The following is a 19,547-nucleotide window of genomic DNA, read 5'->3' as shown; positions in this document are numbered from 1 at the left end:
GCGTTAATTTCTTAACAATTTTTGCTATAAGTGTTATCGTGCCCAAACCATGTTTGCTTCGTGTGAAAAAAACACCAAGAGCAGAGCAGCATCGTAAATCGATCCCCTGTGTGTTCATCTTTGAGGTTTAATGTTTCTAATTGCTTATTAAAACTTACTATTATAACTTACGCACGAGGATATTTGCTGTTAAAGATTCAATTTCCTATCAGAATAGATCGGGCAGATGTCGAAATAAGGGTTTGACAGATTGGCGCACCTATAAAGGCCTTTCTTCGATGATCAAAGATTCAGTTAACAGCGAGTGTCACGAGCATCACTTAGCTTGTGAATTTCCGTCCAGTTTTAAAGTTTCGAATTGATAGACGGTGTGAAAGCAAAGAAAAAAAATGAGCGAACATCGCCGTTCGACAAAAGAAACCGCCCTGCTTCTCCTATTTCTTGCTGCAACTGTGTTCAGCATTGATGGCCTGTGTTGGAACTGCTTGCCAAATAACTTGTCCGTGGAAGAGATCGACAAGATTTTCGCAGAGGATTTTAAGGAGCGCTTAATGGAGAAGCTTGGTCTCACGAATGAGCCAGTTGTGCCTGAGAATGTTACACGCCCACCGCAAGAGGTAGTGGATGAAATACTCTCCGAGCAGGATAACGTTGTTCATAAAAAAGATAAAGAGATGTTGCAGACAATTGTCATTCAACCGCTCAACAACGGTGAGTTCTTGTTCTTCAAATTTAAATCCTTATAGCATACAAAATATTAGCTACAGGCAATATTAATTAGGGAACGTAGGTATGCCAGTTCGTAAGCAGGTTCTTCAAAGCTGCGCTCTCTGATTAGATAAAATTTCCAGACGGAAAGGTCTTCGCTCCGATCGCGTGAAACGTTCAAATTATCGTTGTATTTTCAGGTCAACCAGCTAATGACACCCGCCGTATAAATAGTAACCTGGTAGTGGAAGATTGAATAAGGCATCATTTACCTGTGCAATAATATATCCCTTGCTGAATGCATTTTGAGTATGATACCCAGTAATCCTACTTAATTCCAATCAAACTGATTTCATTCACTGTCTCAGGGGATCAAAATTGGCTCGAGATTTGAATTTCAGGGTCGCATGTGTGACAGCTTAATAATTTTATATGGCCTTTAGGATTGTCGATCCTTCATAATACGATAAGCAGTCTTCCTAAAGTGCGAGGTCAGGATTTATTGCAAATTGAAACATGAGAACATGCGACTTGTCGATCAGGAATTCGTATAAATGACATGCGTGAAATCATAAAGACTGGTTTAAGATTTAAACCTCGCCTTGGCATCTTCTATGCAGTAATTCGTTCCGCAAAATATGATATACAATGTCAAATGTATTCAAATCTATGACAATAGGAAATGGAAGTGCCACGTAGCGGCAAATAAAATGACTTGGGGGTTAGTTGGCTACAAGCCGATTTATTTCACGCTAAGCAATTTTGCCATATAGTACGAGTAAAAAAAAACAGCGTTGACCATAATAAAAATCCTTGCCGAACATTCGGATTTCTTAATAGACTCATTGCGGTATAAAAATAACATTCTCGACAATTTTTTATATTTAACGAGAGAGAGCATTACATAAAGTATTGCGTGGCGATGTGTTGTGAAATTAAAGTTCTGAAACATTAGTTTTACACCGCAGACTTTGATGCGGTTTTTCAGAAAAGAGTATATCAATTTTCACCGCCTAATAGAAAAGTTTAGCCTACGCGACGAAAACTCCGGAACGAAACCACATTTTAATCAATTTGCCTTCGCAATTTTCAGCAATGGTAAATCATTGACACGATTTGCCTAATATCAAATTTTTGTTTTATACACCACGGATTCGTCGAGGTGCTATATAGGAGTGTCTGATTAACAGAAAATTTGGGCGAAACAACTGCCAACGTAGACATAGTGTTCATTTCGTCACAATTTTTCTGAAGCCAATTGTCGCTGAGCGTAAATAGTTTGGATTCACTAAAAAACTGCATCGACTGTAGCAAAACCTATGCCTTTAATATTTCTCAATATTAAATGTACTATAGTTTATACAAAATAGCGACATACTGCCAGACATTCTTAAATTTTAGGCGGATTGTTTCACAGTCAGTTTCCAAGTGTGCAGTTTATACTCATATAATAAAATCAATCCTTGTAACAATTTATATACAGAATATCCCATAACACTTGCAAATTTTCAAGAAAGAGGATAGGGGGTCAGAATCTAATCAATGTCTGCTCCAAGAATTATTCGAATTGATTATTGTTTTCGTTTCGACTAACTACGACTGAATAAATAAATTAGAAAGTGTATTAAGAGGAGATATTTTTCTATGTCGCGTAATATATGCTCAAAACCTCAGTTATATCTTCATGCAGCACTAAAATTTTCAGCATTAAAAATATTTTGCAAACCTGAAAAGCGTCCACAAAGTATGTTTACTGTATAATCTCAAAATATTGTGAAAATGAAAAGATTTCTCGGGATACGCCGAGAAGAAAATGACACTTGAATCGAAGCTTCTTTTGTATTCATTTCAGTTATAATGGCGTTGACATTATAACATTGTTGATAGCCGCCGCATTATATTTTGTAATAACTCCTTTGTTTAGTGTTTTGCATTCACCAAATACAGTTCAAAACTTAGTTCACAACATAATCTAAAGAATAAAGGTAAAATAAATGGATTTTGAGTGGTACGCCGAAAAGATTTTAGCTTTTGAGCGTTTTCCCGCCAAAATACGCGACATAATAAAAAATCTCCTCTTAATGATATTCTTATTCTTCACATGTATATAAGACCTTGAAATTTGTAACTCACAGTTTGAAGCATGCTTGAATTTTTTGCTTGGCTACATGCAACACATACACCCTTGTCACCCTTATTTGTAAACAAGCGTTTAAAACGTTTTTGTAAATTGGGAAAACTAAAAATATATAAACTTTAATGAACATATTACGTGTATTTGCGTTACTCAATGGGTTAAACTCTGGCCAAAAGTGGTTGCGCTCTTGACGCTTTTAAAGTTTTACACACACTTTAAACAGGAGCTTCAAAATTAGCAAGAAAGATTATCTTTCTGCGTTCAAGACCGTATGCATGCACCACACGCACCCTTGTGTTATTTGTAAACAAGCTAATCATCGAACAAGCCCCATGTGGGTTTATTAGCATGTGATAATTAACGACAGGCGCGATGTAGGGCCTAAAGTGAAATTGAAATATTGTACACGTCCGATTTCACGCCATTCCAGGTTTTTGCGGCGTGGGGAGGGGAGAGGGTGGACATTTGAGCGGACTCGGCCAACTGAAATAATGTTGTTTTTTTGTCACTGCACTGACATTTTCTACCAACCGGAACCGCGATTAAATTAAACGATTGCGGTATAACTGAACACACCATTCTCTTTATTTTCGACCAAATAGACGCACTTTTAGGCTTGTTTGAACACTGGCGAATCTACCTTATTATGTTATATGGTGTCTATACTGGTCAGTACCGAACTTGAGTGCCATACGTTCCTTACTGTTTTGTGAAAGTGTTTTTACTTGTGAAATAAACAGCATAATATAATAAACACAATTCAAACTCAATTTATATTAATGTTCCAGATTCCGTGGTGTCGAACACGACCTCCTATTTCGAATACGCAACTGACATAGATAGGTGGAACCGCATTGATCATGTCACGTTGTGGATGCACGTCGAGGCAAACACGGGTGTTTACAGAGTGTACGAAAAAATATCCACTTCACCACGACGTATGGTAATTGTGGACGAACACGAAAGCGATGTTTCCCAATGGAAAAAACTGAATTTCGTACCCAACAGACAGTGGTTGGAGAAACCATGGGGTAGGAAAATACGTATCGAAATTGAAGGGATTGAAACACCGATCGCGCACAAGCCACTTCTCCAGTTAAAAGTGAAGCCAGTGATAAAACGCCATAGAAAACGCTCAGTCGTCAGCACAACGGTGAACCCATCGGTGAAGGCGACCGTCACGGACGACTGCATTCCGAAGAACTTGGGCCTTTGCTGTAGGCATACTAGAAATATTGATATGTCGAGTTATTACCCATGGATCGTCGTGCCCAATCCATTCCGATCATTCACATGTTCGGGAACTTGTACTCTCAGACACAGAACCAACAACACGTGGACTCTCCTAACGCAAATCACGAACGTGCGACAACCGTGTTGCGTACCAACTAGCTTTGACACAGCGACTCTTTTGATCTATGACGGCACAAGCACAACGTATAAAACCAAGATTATAAACGATCTGCTAGTCACAAACTGCGGTTGTACTTGAACAAGGACCTCAAAGATTGAGCGACGGTACCGGCGTCGTTAAACCGCATAGGAACGCGCACGTTGTATTTCAGTTTTGTTATGGATACGGGTTAGAACAGTCTGGTTTAGTTAATTTGATAAGATATAATTGGGCTTAGACAAGGTAGTGTGGATTATATCGTAAAACAACCGTATAAAAGACACTGCATGGTTGTCATTGGGGTTTTTTGGGTCGATTTCATTCTCGTATGGAAAATTGTTTAATTGTTGCAATAACACTATATTTCGTGTTTCGTGCATGGTTTTCCTGTTCTGCCTAAGCCGACTTTTTTTCTGCGAAATGATATCAGGTTTTAACATCTTAATATAGTGCATTACCGTTACGTTTACCGTGGAAACGGGCTATTTTTTGACCGCATGCATAATCCATGCTGGCTAGTTGTAGTTGTTTGAACATTTTCTAATATATATCGTCAACGCGTCAACTCGCGTGGAGTGGCATTTTGTTAATAGGGGTGTTGGTGATTAACTCGGTACTTTAAAGGTTTTCTCACTTTACCAACTCTTAGTACGTATAGTTTTATTAGCCAAAATGCATATGACTGTAGATAGCTATTACATGTTCATTCGGTAAAACCGATGAACTATTTGAAAGGAATATATAAAAAGGCATCACAAATTAATGTTGTCAGGCATATTGCCATGTTTGCTCTTAAATAACGTTCATGTATACGCTAAACAAAACGTCATTCTATTCGCTCAAGATCACGTCTTTTGTACGAATCTCAGCAAGGAGCTCGCGTGTAACTAAATTGACGTGGTGTTGAGAGAATAGATTTTATTTCGTTGATAGATTCAGTGTAGTATATAATAATGACTTAGGAGCATATATATATATATATATACATATATTGTATATTACCTCTTCAATATTTTTATGCGATGATAGTGTTAATTTTCTCAAAAATGTTTAAAACATTTTGTGGGTTTGGAAAACTAATGATGTTGTAATGAAATGAATAAACTTTCATTAACATATCACGTGTGTTCGTTTTACTCAACAGGTTAGGCTCTCGCCAAAAGTAGCTAGTCGCGCCCTTTCAGGTTTTCATTTGTTACATGCGCTACACAAGGCTGCCAAAAAATTAGTGAGAAAGATTTTCCTCCTGGCATTCTTGCTTATCCGGCTGGTTTATGTAATATTTGTTTATTGATGCGGTTTGCATACAAAAAGCATATGCTTTTAATTTAGCCTTGCTTTCCTTGCTAAGCCTTGCTTTCATTTAATAGCAACTTTCGTGAGCATGTCAAGGTGGTTGATGTAATGGAATACTCCTATACGTATAGGGCAACAATAACCGCATTTATATATCCGGCCATGTTGAAATAAGGTAACAACGGATGAGTTTGCTGCACACATATAAAGTAAAAGGTCCAAGGCCACGAGATACTTGCATGGGATCCATTCGTGTAAATTAACAGAAAATATCTTTCTCCGTTAAGTTTAATTATATTTCAATGTTATTTTTGGATGTAAACTTTATTTAAACACACCCGGGTTACAACATATTATATAAGTTACAGCAATTTCTATGATCACTTAATCGTTTGCATAGCAGCTGCTTTACTGAAAACGATGTTTTCAAATTTTACGAAGAAAAGCTGCGTATACATTCACATTTGCCAGCATTCAATACTTTATACACATTTTTTTGTCAATACACACAAAGTGAGCAATATGCTTCTCGCGAAAGAAAAGCTCTGAAACAATTAGGCGACATTCTTTCCCAACAAGTGCACTGTGACAATTAAGTATTAGCTGTACGATGATAGAATTGCTAAATAATTCGCTTTTATAATTTTGCTATATAATTTATTTTTATAGCTATATTTGTGATAATTGTTAAAAAACTATAAAAGTACTGAACAGATTCCACGATTCTTACTCTAATAGTAAAGAGGATTCTTTAAACTGTGGCCACATATTGGCCGAGCGATAATCACCTGCATGAGCGGATTTTTCAAAATGGCGGCGGGTCAGGGGAAGATGAAGAAATAAGTAAAAAAAAAACAAAAGCACAAGGGGGGCAAAAGAAATTGGATATTACAAAATTTTGGTTGTGTATATGGCTCTGTATATATCACTATATAGGCCCGCAGTTCTCACACAATCGACCCGGGCCAACTAAACTATATAAGATTATAGACAACTCCATATAAGATTAATTGAATGTTTTAAAGTAAGTGTTATTCTCTTAATTCGTAGTTCGTGCATTTACCACAACAGAGGGTTTCAGACTTCTTCCTATTGTGCGGCTTACGCTAATAGTAGGGCTCGCAAGTTGATGACCCTTTACGGTTAATTAGATTTAATTAGACGATATCAGATTTTCTTTTTTTTTATTTTTTGGAAATGAATCGAGACAGCAGTTTTATACAACTTGTGGTTTGGAACAACTTTTTTGGCAGGCAATAACATTTTGGACTCTCAATTTCCCTTTTCCGCTAATTAGATTAATTAGCCATCTGACTGGTTTTATTAAAAGTTTCAGCATGTTTGTGGGTCTAAAGAAAGATCTCGACCTTGTGCAGTATGCCAGTATCCGTTTTTATATAGCGAACCCCCCTTCAGTAATACCCAATATTCAATAACATGAACGGACAAGTTCATTGTTATTAGAGTGTGGTTTTCAACTGTTTTTCTTAAAATGCATGGAAGTCATGTGACAAACGGTTTGTTTACATTTTGAGCCTCAAATACTCTTCAAATACGATTACTATCTGAATATTAAGCTCTATTTACTCTTGTCTAAATTAACAACACTATTTACCTTTGCTACGCTTCTAAATGAATATGAACTAGAGCTTATGTTAAGAGAAATTCAAACCAATCGAAATTTCGGCAATTTTTACATCAAATTAAGGGTCCTCACATTGTTGTGTAAGCGGAACAATTACCGATGCGCAGAACGACTTGACTTTCACTTCAATTAAAGTACATGAAGTAATGGCTGAGGTGTAAACTACGTTTGTTATATTTCCTATATGATTGTTTTATTGTTTTACCCTTTCAATTATCTCTGTATATCGAAGCAGAATTAATATATGGAAAAAGTTCTATAAGCTAATGCTAAAGGTTAAGTATCGAAATGCCTGAGTTATAAAGCTAAGTTGATATGTAATAGTGAAAACAACGAATGTTTTTGTTTTTTGGTGGATATAGTGAAACCTATTGAAAGGGTGTATTCAACTTCGGGAATGCTCCAAAATTAAAGAGAATTATAACGCACGCATCATCCTTCACGTGCAAGTCATCATATTAATAGCTGGATAAACGCATGCAGACGGATATGTTTATCGACGCATATAATAGAAAGCAGATGAGCAGCGAACGAGTGACCCCAATTTTAAACAAATGACTGAACTTTTTTCCTCTTGGAAATATTACCTTGTTTCTCTCGCATTCCAACTCAAACGTCCTTTGATTTAAACCGGCGTCGATATAATTTTACCCGGAACTAAACTGCGTCAAAATAGTGGACAAAAGTGGACATTGCCGCATTCTTCATGGTTGCATAAATATTTTCATTATCTAGTTGAAGTTTCCGATATTTAGATAATCGATGTAATGCATGCAGCTGATTTGAATAAACGAAGCTATAATAGAGAGCATACACATTTAAACGATAACCGACGATATAGAACCGAATTTAGTGCTGGGAAGGTATTAATAGAGGTTTTAGGTAAATATTCTTTTAGATGCTGGTGCGCAAGAATTATAAATGAATATCAGGTCATTATCATCAAAAATTCTCTTAATTTGCAGGTTGAATATAACTCAGTAGGTTGGGCCGTTTAACTTTGCAGCCATGCATATAGGAAGACTTATAAGTTGCACAATAAAATGTATTTGCTCTATAGCCAATCCAATTTGGATATCGGAAGATTCAGCCTTTAACAGAATTTCGACCAACTTATAAATGCGACCTCGACGCTGCTTCGAAATCCGGTAATAAAAAAATCGTTAGAATGCGTGCATATAATGAGTTATCCAAGGGTATATGTCAGGGGTTAAAACAATGAAAACAATGATCAAATGCCAAGGCTACCGTGCAGATGGGCTAAAAACGTAGCCAAACATGCGTCTTCACTAGTACCACAAAAAAAAGAAAAAAAACAAAGGGCTACATATAAAAACAATGGGCTATATATAAAAACAAAGGACGATGACTGTTTGACTACTTTATCCAAGTAGTTATCAAACGTAGTTATATTACTACGTGATGAGATCAATTGTGGGAGCTAGATGAACATGCATATGACTTATAATTTTAACATAATTCAAGTAAGAGCTATACATTTCATTTTTATCGTTATTGTATTTCCGTACAGCATTAACTTTGATTAAGATAAGAGCATTAGATCAATATCCTTTACTGAGTATGTAAAATTTACTATATTATTAACATCGGATGTCAGTGCTAAATGACTGCATGCACAATGCTATGTATATTAAACTGTTTTTAAAAATGCCAAATATAGGGCAAAAGAAACAGGTGATTAATTCATCAACTTTTGATTTTTGCTTCGAACCGCATAACATGACAATGGCAATATGTTGGCGCCAACCCGTCTGGTTTCTATTGGCCAAGATATTTCCATATGTTTTCTTATTCTCTATACTCGCATTCTCTGAGTTTTGTAAAAAAAACGATACCCCCTGTCGAATTAAAAAAAAACAATTGGGGAAAGTACTTGGCTAACGCACTATACAGTTTATTGACAATGATCGATACGTTGACAGTCTATACTCCAACTTTTTTTTATCATAGCTAACATGCATGGCTACATAATGTATAAATTATGCTTATATAAATGACATTCAGCCGAATGCCATGTATTATATGTCGACAGTCATCGCCAATTAGACGTAAACGAATTTAATTACAAGGAAAAGCGGTCGCAACAAAGTGGCAATTAATTGTTGATGAAATTAAACAACTCACCAAACTGATTGCTGTCAGGAATTGGGAAATGATACTTCTTAACCATGCATGTGGACAAACGCATATAGCCTACCGGTCTTGTCCTTTTGTGCATGATTTCACAAGATACTGAACATTTTGCGAAAGATGCTAATACAATATTTTATTTTCAGAAATAGGGTTTTTGCCCACCTAATATGAGGTCATGTATTGGTCGACTATAATCTCACCTTCACTGGCCTTTTCTTTCTTCTCTTCGTTATTTACAATTACTGAAAATTAAGCGTCTCAATCTCAAGTGCATACATATGTTGAAAGTGAAAGAACATGAAGAATGTTCCAGAACTGTTAGAAAGTTTCTTAAATCATCTACAGTGCACAGTCCAGTCTGAAAATTATTATGATTATTAATTTTTTAGAAATTTATTGTTTTCACATTCACTGAACACCAAAATATTAGCATAGCGGGACAAATAGTCAGGCTGGCTATGCTACTGATAGTGCATGCACCATGGGTGTGTACCAGACTTCTTCTTTACTTTGATCGTTAAAATTTATCGCTCTTGCCGTGATTCCTACTACGGCAACAAACGACATTCATTTAACACAATAAGCAAATTTAATCAGAACCAATGAAAATTTCTCCTGACCTATTCACACTGCATCATTGCCAGGGCCGTAGCTAGACCGCTTAATTGGGGGGGTGTATATTCATATATTCATGTTTATATACCATAGGAACAATAGCATACAAAAGAAATCATTCGGGCATAAGACGAATATATGAATATGCACCCCCCCAATTAAGCTTCTAGCTACGGCCCTGATCATTGTATGCATGTAAGTTTCTCCATGCATAAATTGTCGGACCGAGTGAGTCATCTATAGTCTTGAGAGTTTACTATGTAGGACCTAAGTTCAATTTCGCAAGCAGTAGCGTTGTTTATTGAGGTATAGTTGATTGGCGGTCAACATAAAAGGAAAATATTTCGTGATCGTATAACGACGTAACCCTATATCTGGGATGGCAATAATGACAGCCCGACGATCCTTTACCAAAATGAAACTATTTAACTGGAGACACTGTTATATACAATTAAATTTTATAAAATTATTAAAAAATTCTTCGTATGAAATAAAAGAGTGCTCTATACTGCAAGCTAGTAGAGCGATATTTATTTATTCATTTACATTATTCTTAAAAAATTGGGATCGCTACTCTGAGTTTCGTGCCAATCATCAGGTAACGAACTGAAATTGAAATTTGGTCGCCTGATGATTGAAACTCAAAGTAGCGATGCCGAATATTTAAGAATAATATAAATATATATATATATATATATATATATATATATATATATATATATATATATATATATATATTTCTGTGGTGTTCAGATAATCGTACGAACAGTCACTATAAAAAGAATTCAGTTGGACAAAAGACGAATTAATCAACAACCCCCACCCCTCCCCTTTCCAACAAGCCTCTTGCGATGATCCCGTGCATGTAAGGTCTTACTGTCATATGGTGCGAAATTTTGGATTTATAGCATTTCAGCCTGCCTTATCTTTTATATATAAATAGATTAATACATCGATTTCAAAAGTCTTTTAATATTATCCTCATGCACCATGCACTGAGTCGTATACGTATACTTATACTTATCGTATACGTGTACTTATTAATACTGAAAACTGTGCGGAATTCATTTATATTAGATATACCATTATAAATATAGGATATTCATGCAGATATACGAAAATATAAAAAAACAGTTGTGATATTTATGAACAACATCGTGATATTATTAACTTAACGATTGCCAAAATGCAGTTTCTTTCCGTCTACATTCCACGAATAACAAGCATTCCAATGGGCATAGAACTATAGGATATAATAAAAAATGGGAAACCTTACTGTTGTGTCTATTTTATGCAAAGTGAATTATACAACTTCAAATTTTAAATGTCGAATAAAACCTTGCGTTTCACGACCTTCCTTTGAAGTTGAAATGAATGCGTCTCTGGCTATATGTATATATAAATATATATATACAAGTAGTCGTTGTCAAAAAGTTCTCCATTTCGACTTATATATATATATATATATATATATATATATTATTATATATATATATATATATATTATATATAATATATATATATATATCCCCTATATAACCAGGGAGCAGCGTTCAAACAACTTAGCATCAAATGTTGTATAACACTGACTGCCTAAAATAGACAAATTGAAAACGCTTCTCGACGTTTCGACCTGAGGGCCTTCGTGAGGAGAGTTAATATGAGAGTTTGTCATAATGGAATCTATGGACGCCAGAGCAGTCAAATATGGACGCCAGAGCAGTCAAATGTACTATCGTTAAGTAATATACAAGAATATTATGATAGGTTGCTTTTGAAAAGTAAAAATATTGAAATCGTGTCCTGTCTGTGTGGGCCTTTAGACATGGTGATGAAAACCAGCTTTGTTAATCGAGCTATTACCCGTTTCTTTTTTTTATTATACCTGTAAGATCTGAATCTCTGCATTTTTTTAATCATAGTCCTTCACATTCCTCGATGCTTGACCGTAGACTTATGCTTCTGTGACTCAGACTTCTGTCCCCTTGGGTCACGTCTCTATCCTCGCCAATCTATTGAAGAAGGGAGTGATCGTCACTACAATGGTATCGGGCCATCCCTAAAAATGAGAAACATTTTTAAATGTTAATTAAAATTAACTAGTATCGCATCGCGATCTTGTGGTAGAGTAGTGGTAATGGCGATGGCTTTCCAGTTGTAGTCATGAGGTTTAAATCTGAGGGGGCCTGTTCTTTCCCCGCCTTCCCGAACATTAAAAGTGTTTCTGAACATTCAAAAGTGTAAAATACCTACCAGACCCTAATTTTCCTTAACCGTGACGAGAAACCGTTTCTTCAACAGTTCTTTAATCCTCGATCTTGTACTTGATACTCCATGACTTTTTCACAAGGCTAACTGGTGATTGTTGAAAACCTACTGTCGAGAATGTCGCCTCCGAACTGTAGTCCTCGACAAGTCACAAAATTAAAAACCCTTTAATAAACTATAAACCTTTACAACAATAATACTTGTGCTCGATGCACCACTACCTCGTAGCGTGTCACTAGTCATACTAACTCTCATGTTACCAAAGTGTCACGTGACATCCCTAATGCTAATAACTATGTAATCTAATCTACGTAATGTATATTGTATAATAACTGTATTCTTATCTGTCAGTTCTCAACACACTCCCCCATATAGCTCGTTGAAGAGGTATATGTCCACTTGAGACTGACTTCGTTGTTGTCCTCTTGTGATGTCTAAACAAAACTAAACATTAATTCCATATAGTAAAATTGTTAATTTAGAAGGAAAGGTTTCTCTTAGAAGATTTTGTCTTCCTCTGCTTGTTGCTCGATTCGTAAGCTTGCCGCAGCAGCGGAATCTCTTTTCGCTCGTGGAACAAAGGCGGGGGCCTGGGGGTCAGGTTTCTGGAAGTGGTGATCGTCGCAGGTTAACTCAAGAGGGTATAGTTGTTGGATTGCTCTTTCCAATACTCCGTTCACTGTTTTGACTTTAGCTCCCCGTACGACGCCGTCTTTTCCCTTAATCATATCTAAAACGATCCCGAGTTTCCACGTTTTCCGGTTCCTGTTATCATCCTGAATGATCACGGCTGACCCCTTTCTAGGCACTGACGCTTGTCGACCTCCCTGGTTCACGTGACGTTCACGAAGGCTTCGCACGTACTCACGAGTCCACCGTTTCCACAAGGCTTGTTTGCATTTCTCGAGAATCTTCGCTCTTTTTCGAAGTTCTTTATCCTCCAAGTTATAGGCTTCCAGGACAGGCACTTGACCAGGATTGATGTTTAACATCGAATTTGGCGTAAGTACCGGCAACTGGACGTCATCTTCCAAGTAGCATAACGGGCGATCATTAAGTGTAACCTCCACGTCTAGCACGACATCTTGTAACTCTTCCAACGTAAGCATTCCGTTGCCAATGGACTTATAAAACACTCTCTTGAAAAGACCAATAAGGCGCTCATACTGGCCTCCCCACCACGGTGCGAGACTCAGATTGAATCTCCATTGTATTGAACGTTCCGAGAGGAGACTGTTCAACTGCTCGTCGTTCTGGACTTTCTTCAGCCACTTCGATGCTGCTTTAAAGGTAGAACCATTATCCGAATATATGATCTTGGGTCGTCCTCGTCTTGCAATGAAGCGTTTTAAACTCGCTATGAACTCCGTAAGTTCCAATGATTTAAGAACTTCGAGATGTACGGCTCTTGTGAGGCTACAACCGTAAAGAACCAGATAAGATTTCCCGAACTTCTTCCCTTTTGGTTTGTACCGTATAGGTCCCGCAAAGTCCGCCGAGCACTTCAAACGGTGTGGTTCCCTCGGTGCGAGTTGATGGCAGTTTTCCGGGGGGTGGTTTCTCGTAGGATTGGACTCGGAATCTCTTGCATCCCCAGCAGTTGGTTCGAACGCGCTTAACTAACCGTCGTAATTTCGGGATCCAATAATGTTCCCTGATTCTCGCCATAGTCATTCCTACTCCGCCATGTAAGGTCGAATGGTGAGCCCGCTCTACTAACTTAAGAGCGACTAGGTGACTGTGGGGTATGTAGATGGGATACTCTCCTTCGATTCGTCCCCGACATTCTAAGATTCCATCCTCGTTTAACTGAAGATTCAGATTCACCTCGTCTTTCCCAATTTCGTTGCTGTTCGTGGCGTCACGCTGTGCTCTTTTGATCCACCACGAGAGTTGTGTCTCGATCTCTACGGTCTTTATGGGGCCATATTGTCGTTCATTAACCGCACGTTTAACAATTTTCGACGAACCTTCGAACCCATGCTCCGATCCTTAAAACCTTGCGAAGTACACGCTTCTCAAGTAGCTCGTCTAGTTGATCAGAAGCTCTCGGTGCTGCTGTTGTCGTGGTGAAGACAGTTTTCAAGCACTTCCTTTCAGCTCTGCTTTCTTGACTGGGTTCCAGGACAATATTTGGGGGCCACTTGCTCGGATCACTCAGCCAGTCAGGACCTTGTCGCCATAACTCGCTGTCTACACACTTGTTTCCTCGACTCCCCAAGTCAGCTGGGTTTCCTTCGGAGGGGACATGGTGCCATTGTACATGTGCTTGCTCCTTTATCTTCGCTACACGATTAGAGACGAACTGTCGATACTCCCCTTGGCCGTTGATCCAGTAAAGAGTAACAGTGGAATCACTCCAACAATGGACTGCCACGACCTTTACGACGGTATCAATAGCACGCTCTACATTCACTACCAGATTCTTTGCCATATGAGCAGCTACGAGCTCGAGTCGAGGTATGGTAAGGCTTTTCTTGGCAAGGCGCGACTTTGAGCAAACCAGACCTTGAGTCGTACCGTTCCTTTGTTCTACGACCGCATACACCGCCGTTGCTACGCCGAGTTTGCTGGCATCACCAAACGCGTGGAGGGTGACTGCTGTTACGTGTTGAAAAAACGGTGCTAAACTCCGTGGTACTGTAAACGTCATCGATACTACGAGCTGCCATTCTTCCCATCGTTTCTTGATTTCCTCAGTTAGCACCCCGTCCCATGGAAGTTTGGCTTCGCACATTTCCCTGTAAAGTTGTTTCGCGACTAAGGTCGTTGGGGAAACCAAGCCTAAAGGATCAAAAACTTTCGCTAGCTCCGACAACGCCTCTCGCTTGGTTGTTACTGGCTTCCGTGTTGTCTCAACGCTGAGTGTGTCCTTCGTTTTGTCCCATGGCAACCCGAACAACTTCGTTTCTCGCTTGTTCGTATCGAGTTGAGCTGTTCCAAGGGAAGGTACCTCGTTGTTGTCAGACATGTTTTCTTCAAGACTCGCAACATTCGAATGCCATTTGTGTAGTTTGAATGATCCATCTTTGAACACTTCGACGACTTTTTCCTGTTTCGTTGTCACGGTTTCTACTGATTCTCCCCCCGTCATCAGGTCGTCGACGTACAGCCCGTCTCGGACTTCTTTAACCAGGTTTGGATATTTGATCTCCCATCGTTTTAGATGTTCGTTGATAACTCCACCGAGGAGAAATGGTGAACACGTCATTCCGAACAAAGCTCGAGTGAACCGATATACAGTCGTCTCTTTGCTTCCAGGACTTCTCCAGAAAAACCGTAAGGAATCTCTTTCTTGCTCTTTAATGCGAATTTGTAGAAACGCTTTCTCGATGTCGCTGGTCGAGAGGATGGGATAAAAACGTGCTCGGACGAGAATATTCCACAGTTGGTTTTGGAGTGGTGGGCCGGGGTAAAGACAGTCGTTCAATGACGGTTGATCACTCGATTCCTTCGCCGAGGCGTCGAAAACTATACGTAGTTTGTGGTTTCCGCCGACTGTTTAACAACGCCTTTATGCGGTAGATAGTGTTCTTTGCCACTCGCTTCGACTGGAGCTGGTTCTATGATGCCTTGGTCAAGTTGTTCTCGGATATCGTCATATCGTTCGTAGTTGCCTTCACGAGTTAGTTTCTTTATCACAGTTGTTAATCGCCGTTTACTGCCCGCTTCATTCGTAGGTAGACTGGGATGGTTGGCTTTCCATGGCAGGTTGGTCTCGTACCAACCTTCGGGGTCTCTCGTCAGCTGCTCTTTGAAGTCCTCGTATACTACGCTCTGGTCGTTTTCCGTCGTGTCAGCCAACCCGAGAACATCTAACCTGCATAAACGCTCGAAATCTGAGTGCGCTGTTTGAGTTAAGAGCATCGTATTACGGTCAAACTCAACCCCAGGACTCATGATGAACCAGCCAAACTTTGTCTTTTCTGCCACTGGTTCGTAGTCGCCGCCAATAAGAGGTTTTGTGCTTGTTTTAATTCTCGCGTATTCCCCGTTTCCTAACACTAGGTGAATGGGCAGGTTTCCTTTCGTATCAAGGTCATCGACAATAACGTCTCGAAGGTGGTCGTATTTGCGTTTCAGTTCCTGGTATCCAGGGTTAGTTACATTGAGTAGTTCTGGTTTTTCCACTTTAGCTAATTTGACATTCATTTTGTAGCTTCCATCAAGAGCGCTAATTTCCGTATCGTAATATTCCAGACGTGTCGTCTTTGATCCCATTAGCATGTCAATGCGTTGTAATTTCGTCTCGCTCGGTTTTTCGTCAATCATCGTTACAAGTTTTGCAGACGCATACGACCCCCCGGCGCCAGAGTCAATTAGTGCGCGACACATGACACCGTTTACTTTTACTACGACTACAGGGAATATTCCTTCACCAGTTGCACCGTCTGTCATCAATTTCTCCTTGTTTCCGGACGATTGGCGCGGTTGTTGGCAGATTGACGAGTGATGACGTTGTTTACAGTGCTGACATGACGTTTTGCTAGAACATTCCGCTGCGCGATGTTTTCTTGTAGCACAATTAAAACACAGACCCTTTTTAGTTAAAATTTTCTTTCGCTCGCTCGTGTCCGTTATTTTATCACACTGCGTCGCCTTATGACCCACGTCCTCGCAATAAACACAGCCTCTTACCCTCGCTTCGTCCTCGCGCGCGTGAAAAACACTCTTGCGTTCCTCGCGCGGTTCTTTCTCGCTTGAAACGGCTGGGTTTCGTTTAACCCATTGACGCACAGCTTCGTTTAGCTCAGCAAATCCCCAGGACTCCCAATCGGAATCGGTACGGACCAAATCCCCCCTAATTGCAGCTAATTTTCCCAGTGTCATTGCGACATTTCCTCTCACTTGCTCAAGCTTTTTCATAGTGTCAAGCGCTTGGACGCAATAGGACAGTTTCTCGCTGAACTCTGCTATTTTACGTGGATTTGCGTTGTGTATACACGGCAACTCTAATATTTCCCTCACGTAGCTATTCACAATCTCCGATTCCTTCCCAAACTTATCAAGGAGAATCGACTTGGCACGATTATACCCTTCTGACGTGAATGGCAAGGTTTCTACACAACGCTTAGCTTTATGACCGAGTAGCTCTCGTAAATACGTAAACTTGGTAATAGGGGCAATCAAACTTTTGTCGATAGCTTCGCTGAATTGTCCCCAGAATCTAGGCCAATCCATAAACGAACCATCAAACTTGGATATCACTAATTTCGGTAATTTTGCAGTCTTAAAGTCAGAACATTCCTGTATTTCCGGTTTGGTTTGAGACAGTTCGAGTTCGGCTTTCATCTTTAGTCGTTTTTCATGCAATTTTAATTCTGCTTTAAACTGCTCCTCTCGCTCTACGTGTTTTTCAGACTGTTCCTTATCGAAAAGCCATTGTTCCAAACGTTTTATTTCCGCATCACCCTGCTCAATTTTAACTTCGATCTGGAGATTCCAATCGTTAATATCTTCAATATTTCCGTCAGCCTCAATTTTTTCTGCTTCGACAGCACGTTTATGTTCGTTCGTTTCACGAACGGTTTCACGTAGGGCAATGAGGTGCCGCTTAATACTTTCAGGCTTACCTGAGTCTAGGATATTTCCAGTTCGTTCCACGCCAAGCTTCAACTGCTTCAACTTGGTCTCTAACTTTTTCTCCATATCTTCGCCGGACAACCGTGTGTCGTTGAAATCTGTTCACTTGTATTCGAATATAGCTGGCGTTTCAGCTATCCCGTCGGAGGTGCCACGTGTCGAGAATGTCGCCTCCGAACTGTAGTCCTCGACAAGTCACAAAATTAAAAACCCTTTAATAAACTATAAACCTTTACAACAATAATACTTGTGCTCGATGCACCACTACCTCGTAGCGTGTCACTAGTCATACTAACTCTCATGTTACCAAAGTGTCACGTGACATCCCTAATGCTAATAACTATGTAATCTAATCTACGTAATGTATATTGTATAATAACTGTATTCTTATCTGTCAGTTCTCAACACTACAGCAATTTATTCAACCTAATCTTACCATGTATTTTTAATAAAGAAAGGGTTGATGTAAAACGTCTGGAACGGCATTCGAACCAACTACTATCCTCAGGCCGAAGGTGATGATGAAAAATATTTTCTCCTGGATTCGAACCGTCGCCTGCCGACACACGAGAATAACATTCTCATCTCTAGACCAGAAGATCTTGTGCTGATCGGCTCAGCTTAATTAATTTTCTTTATTCTTTTTTTCGAAGGTCATAATGAAAAACGGTTATGCTTGCATTTGAACCATCGGCCTAACACTTGGGAAACCATTGCATGGTTTCACCACTAGACCACGAGCCTCTGCTGACCAGCTATGGTTATTTAATTTAGCTTATAATGAAAGATAGTTATGTTTGTGATTCGAACCATCGACCTACCACTGGGAGATCGTTGGCTTCACCCATAGACCACAATATGTTGTGCAGAACTAAGGATATTTTTTCCAGGATTCGAACCATCGACTTCCGGCATGTAGACCAGTGTCTTCACCAGAAGACCACGAGAACTTGTGAAGATCGGCTATGGTTATTTAGTTTACTTTATCCTTTTCGCAAAAGTCATAATGAAAAACAGTTATGCTTGGATTTGGACAATAGATCTGCCACTTAAGAAACCATTGTCTTCACCACTAGGCCACAAGATCTTGTGCTTACCGGGAATGAGCAATCTTTATTTAATTAACTTTTTCCATTCTTGAAAGTTGCTTGAAACTTATTTCTTTTACTTCATTCTTTTCTTAGATGTCATGTTGAAAAACATTTTTCGCTTGATTCGAACCACTGACTTACCACGATTCCAATTACCATCGAATTATCTTCACCATGCATCAGACCATAGATAAATGATTATTTTCTTTAAGTTCATAATTAGAAACAATCCCTTGGGATTGAAACTTATTACTTGCGAGACCTTTGTCTTTACCACTTGGCCCTCGGCTTTTGAGCCCGCAGGCTATCTCTTTCATTTTATTTTATTTAAAACTTTTCTCTAAGTAAGTTCACGATGACAAAAGTTTTCTCAGGATTAGAACCACCCACTTACCATGGCCGAGACCATTGTCTTCATTGTCTCCACCACTAGACCGCCAGGCTTGCAGGGTTTTTTTTTATATCTAATCCTCTAAGGTGATATGAAAATTTCTTTAATGATTATAACCACCGACCTAATTTTTACGACACCACATAGTTTATCCAAGGATTCGAACCATTTTTTTCATCACAGGACGACCAGTTTTGAGCTTTCAGACCAGTGGCGTACGGGAAACGACTCATATATTCTGGTTGACAGACCTGTAAAGACAGCGG

General features: G+C 39.1%; 3 protein-coding genes across 3 annotated transcripts; 1 reads left to right on the top strand and 2 right to left on the bottom strand.

The window, feature by feature from the left end:
* The first annotated feature begins 209 nt into the window (after positions 1-209).
* On the top strand, positions 210-5,011 carry LOC114531350 (inhibin beta E chain-like). The gene is made up of 2 exons (XM_028552984.1): positions 210-711; positions 3,634-5,011. Exons 1-2 carry the CDS (start codon positions 390-392, stop codon positions 4,335-4,337), a joined length of 1,026 nt encoding a protein of 341 aa, XP_028408785.1. The 5' UTR covers positions 210-389; the 3' UTR covers positions 4,338-5,011.
* Positions 5,012-14,167: 9,156 nt separating this feature from the next.
* LOC114531282 lies at positions 14,168-15,427 on the bottom strand. The gene has a single exon (XM_028552917.1). The coding sequence runs from the start codon at positions 15,425-15,427 to the stop codon at positions 14,168-14,170; it is 1,260 nt and encodes a 419-aa protein (XP_028408718.1).
* A 260-nt stretch (positions 15,428-15,687) lies between these two features.
* On the bottom strand, positions 15,688-17,865 carry LOC114531281. Its single transcript, XM_028552916.1, has one exon. The coding sequence runs from the start codon at positions 17,863-17,865 to the stop codon at positions 15,688-15,690; it is 2,178 nt and encodes a 725-aa protein (XP_028408717.1).
* Positions 17,866-19,547: the final 1,682 nt, after the last annotated feature.

Source organism: Dendronephthya gigantea, unplaced genomic scaffold (assembly GCF_004324835.1).
Source record: "Dendronephthya gigantea isolate DGI-Jeju-01 unplaced genomic scaffold, DenGig_1.0 000070F, whole genome shotgun sequence".
Lineage (NCBI taxonomy): Eukaryota > Metazoa > Cnidaria > Anthozoa > Malacalcyonacea > Nephtheidae > Dendronephthya > Dendronephthya gigantea.
The sequence above is the reverse complement of the archived record's forward strand: the minus strand, read 5'-3'. Positions and strand labels throughout refer to the sequence as shown.

Bases quoted from the DNA above. Each gene is read 5' to 3' on its own strand.
- LOC114531281 (XM_028552916.1), bottom strand. From the start codon at position 17,865: ATGGAGAAAAAGTTAGAGACCAAGTTGAAGCAGTTGAAGCTTGGCGTG.
- LOC114531350 (XM_028552984.1), top strand. From the start codon at position 390: ATGAGCGAACATCGCCGTTCGACAAAAGAAACCGCCCTGCTTCTCCTA. The intron at 712-3,633 runs GTGAGTTCTTGT...TTAATGTTCCAG, and splicing joins CATTCAACCGCTCAACAACG to ATTCCGTGGTGTCGAACACG.
- LOC114531282 (XM_028552917.1), bottom strand. From the start codon at position 15,427: ATGACGTGTTCACCATTTCTCCTCGGTGGAGTTATCAACGAACATCTA.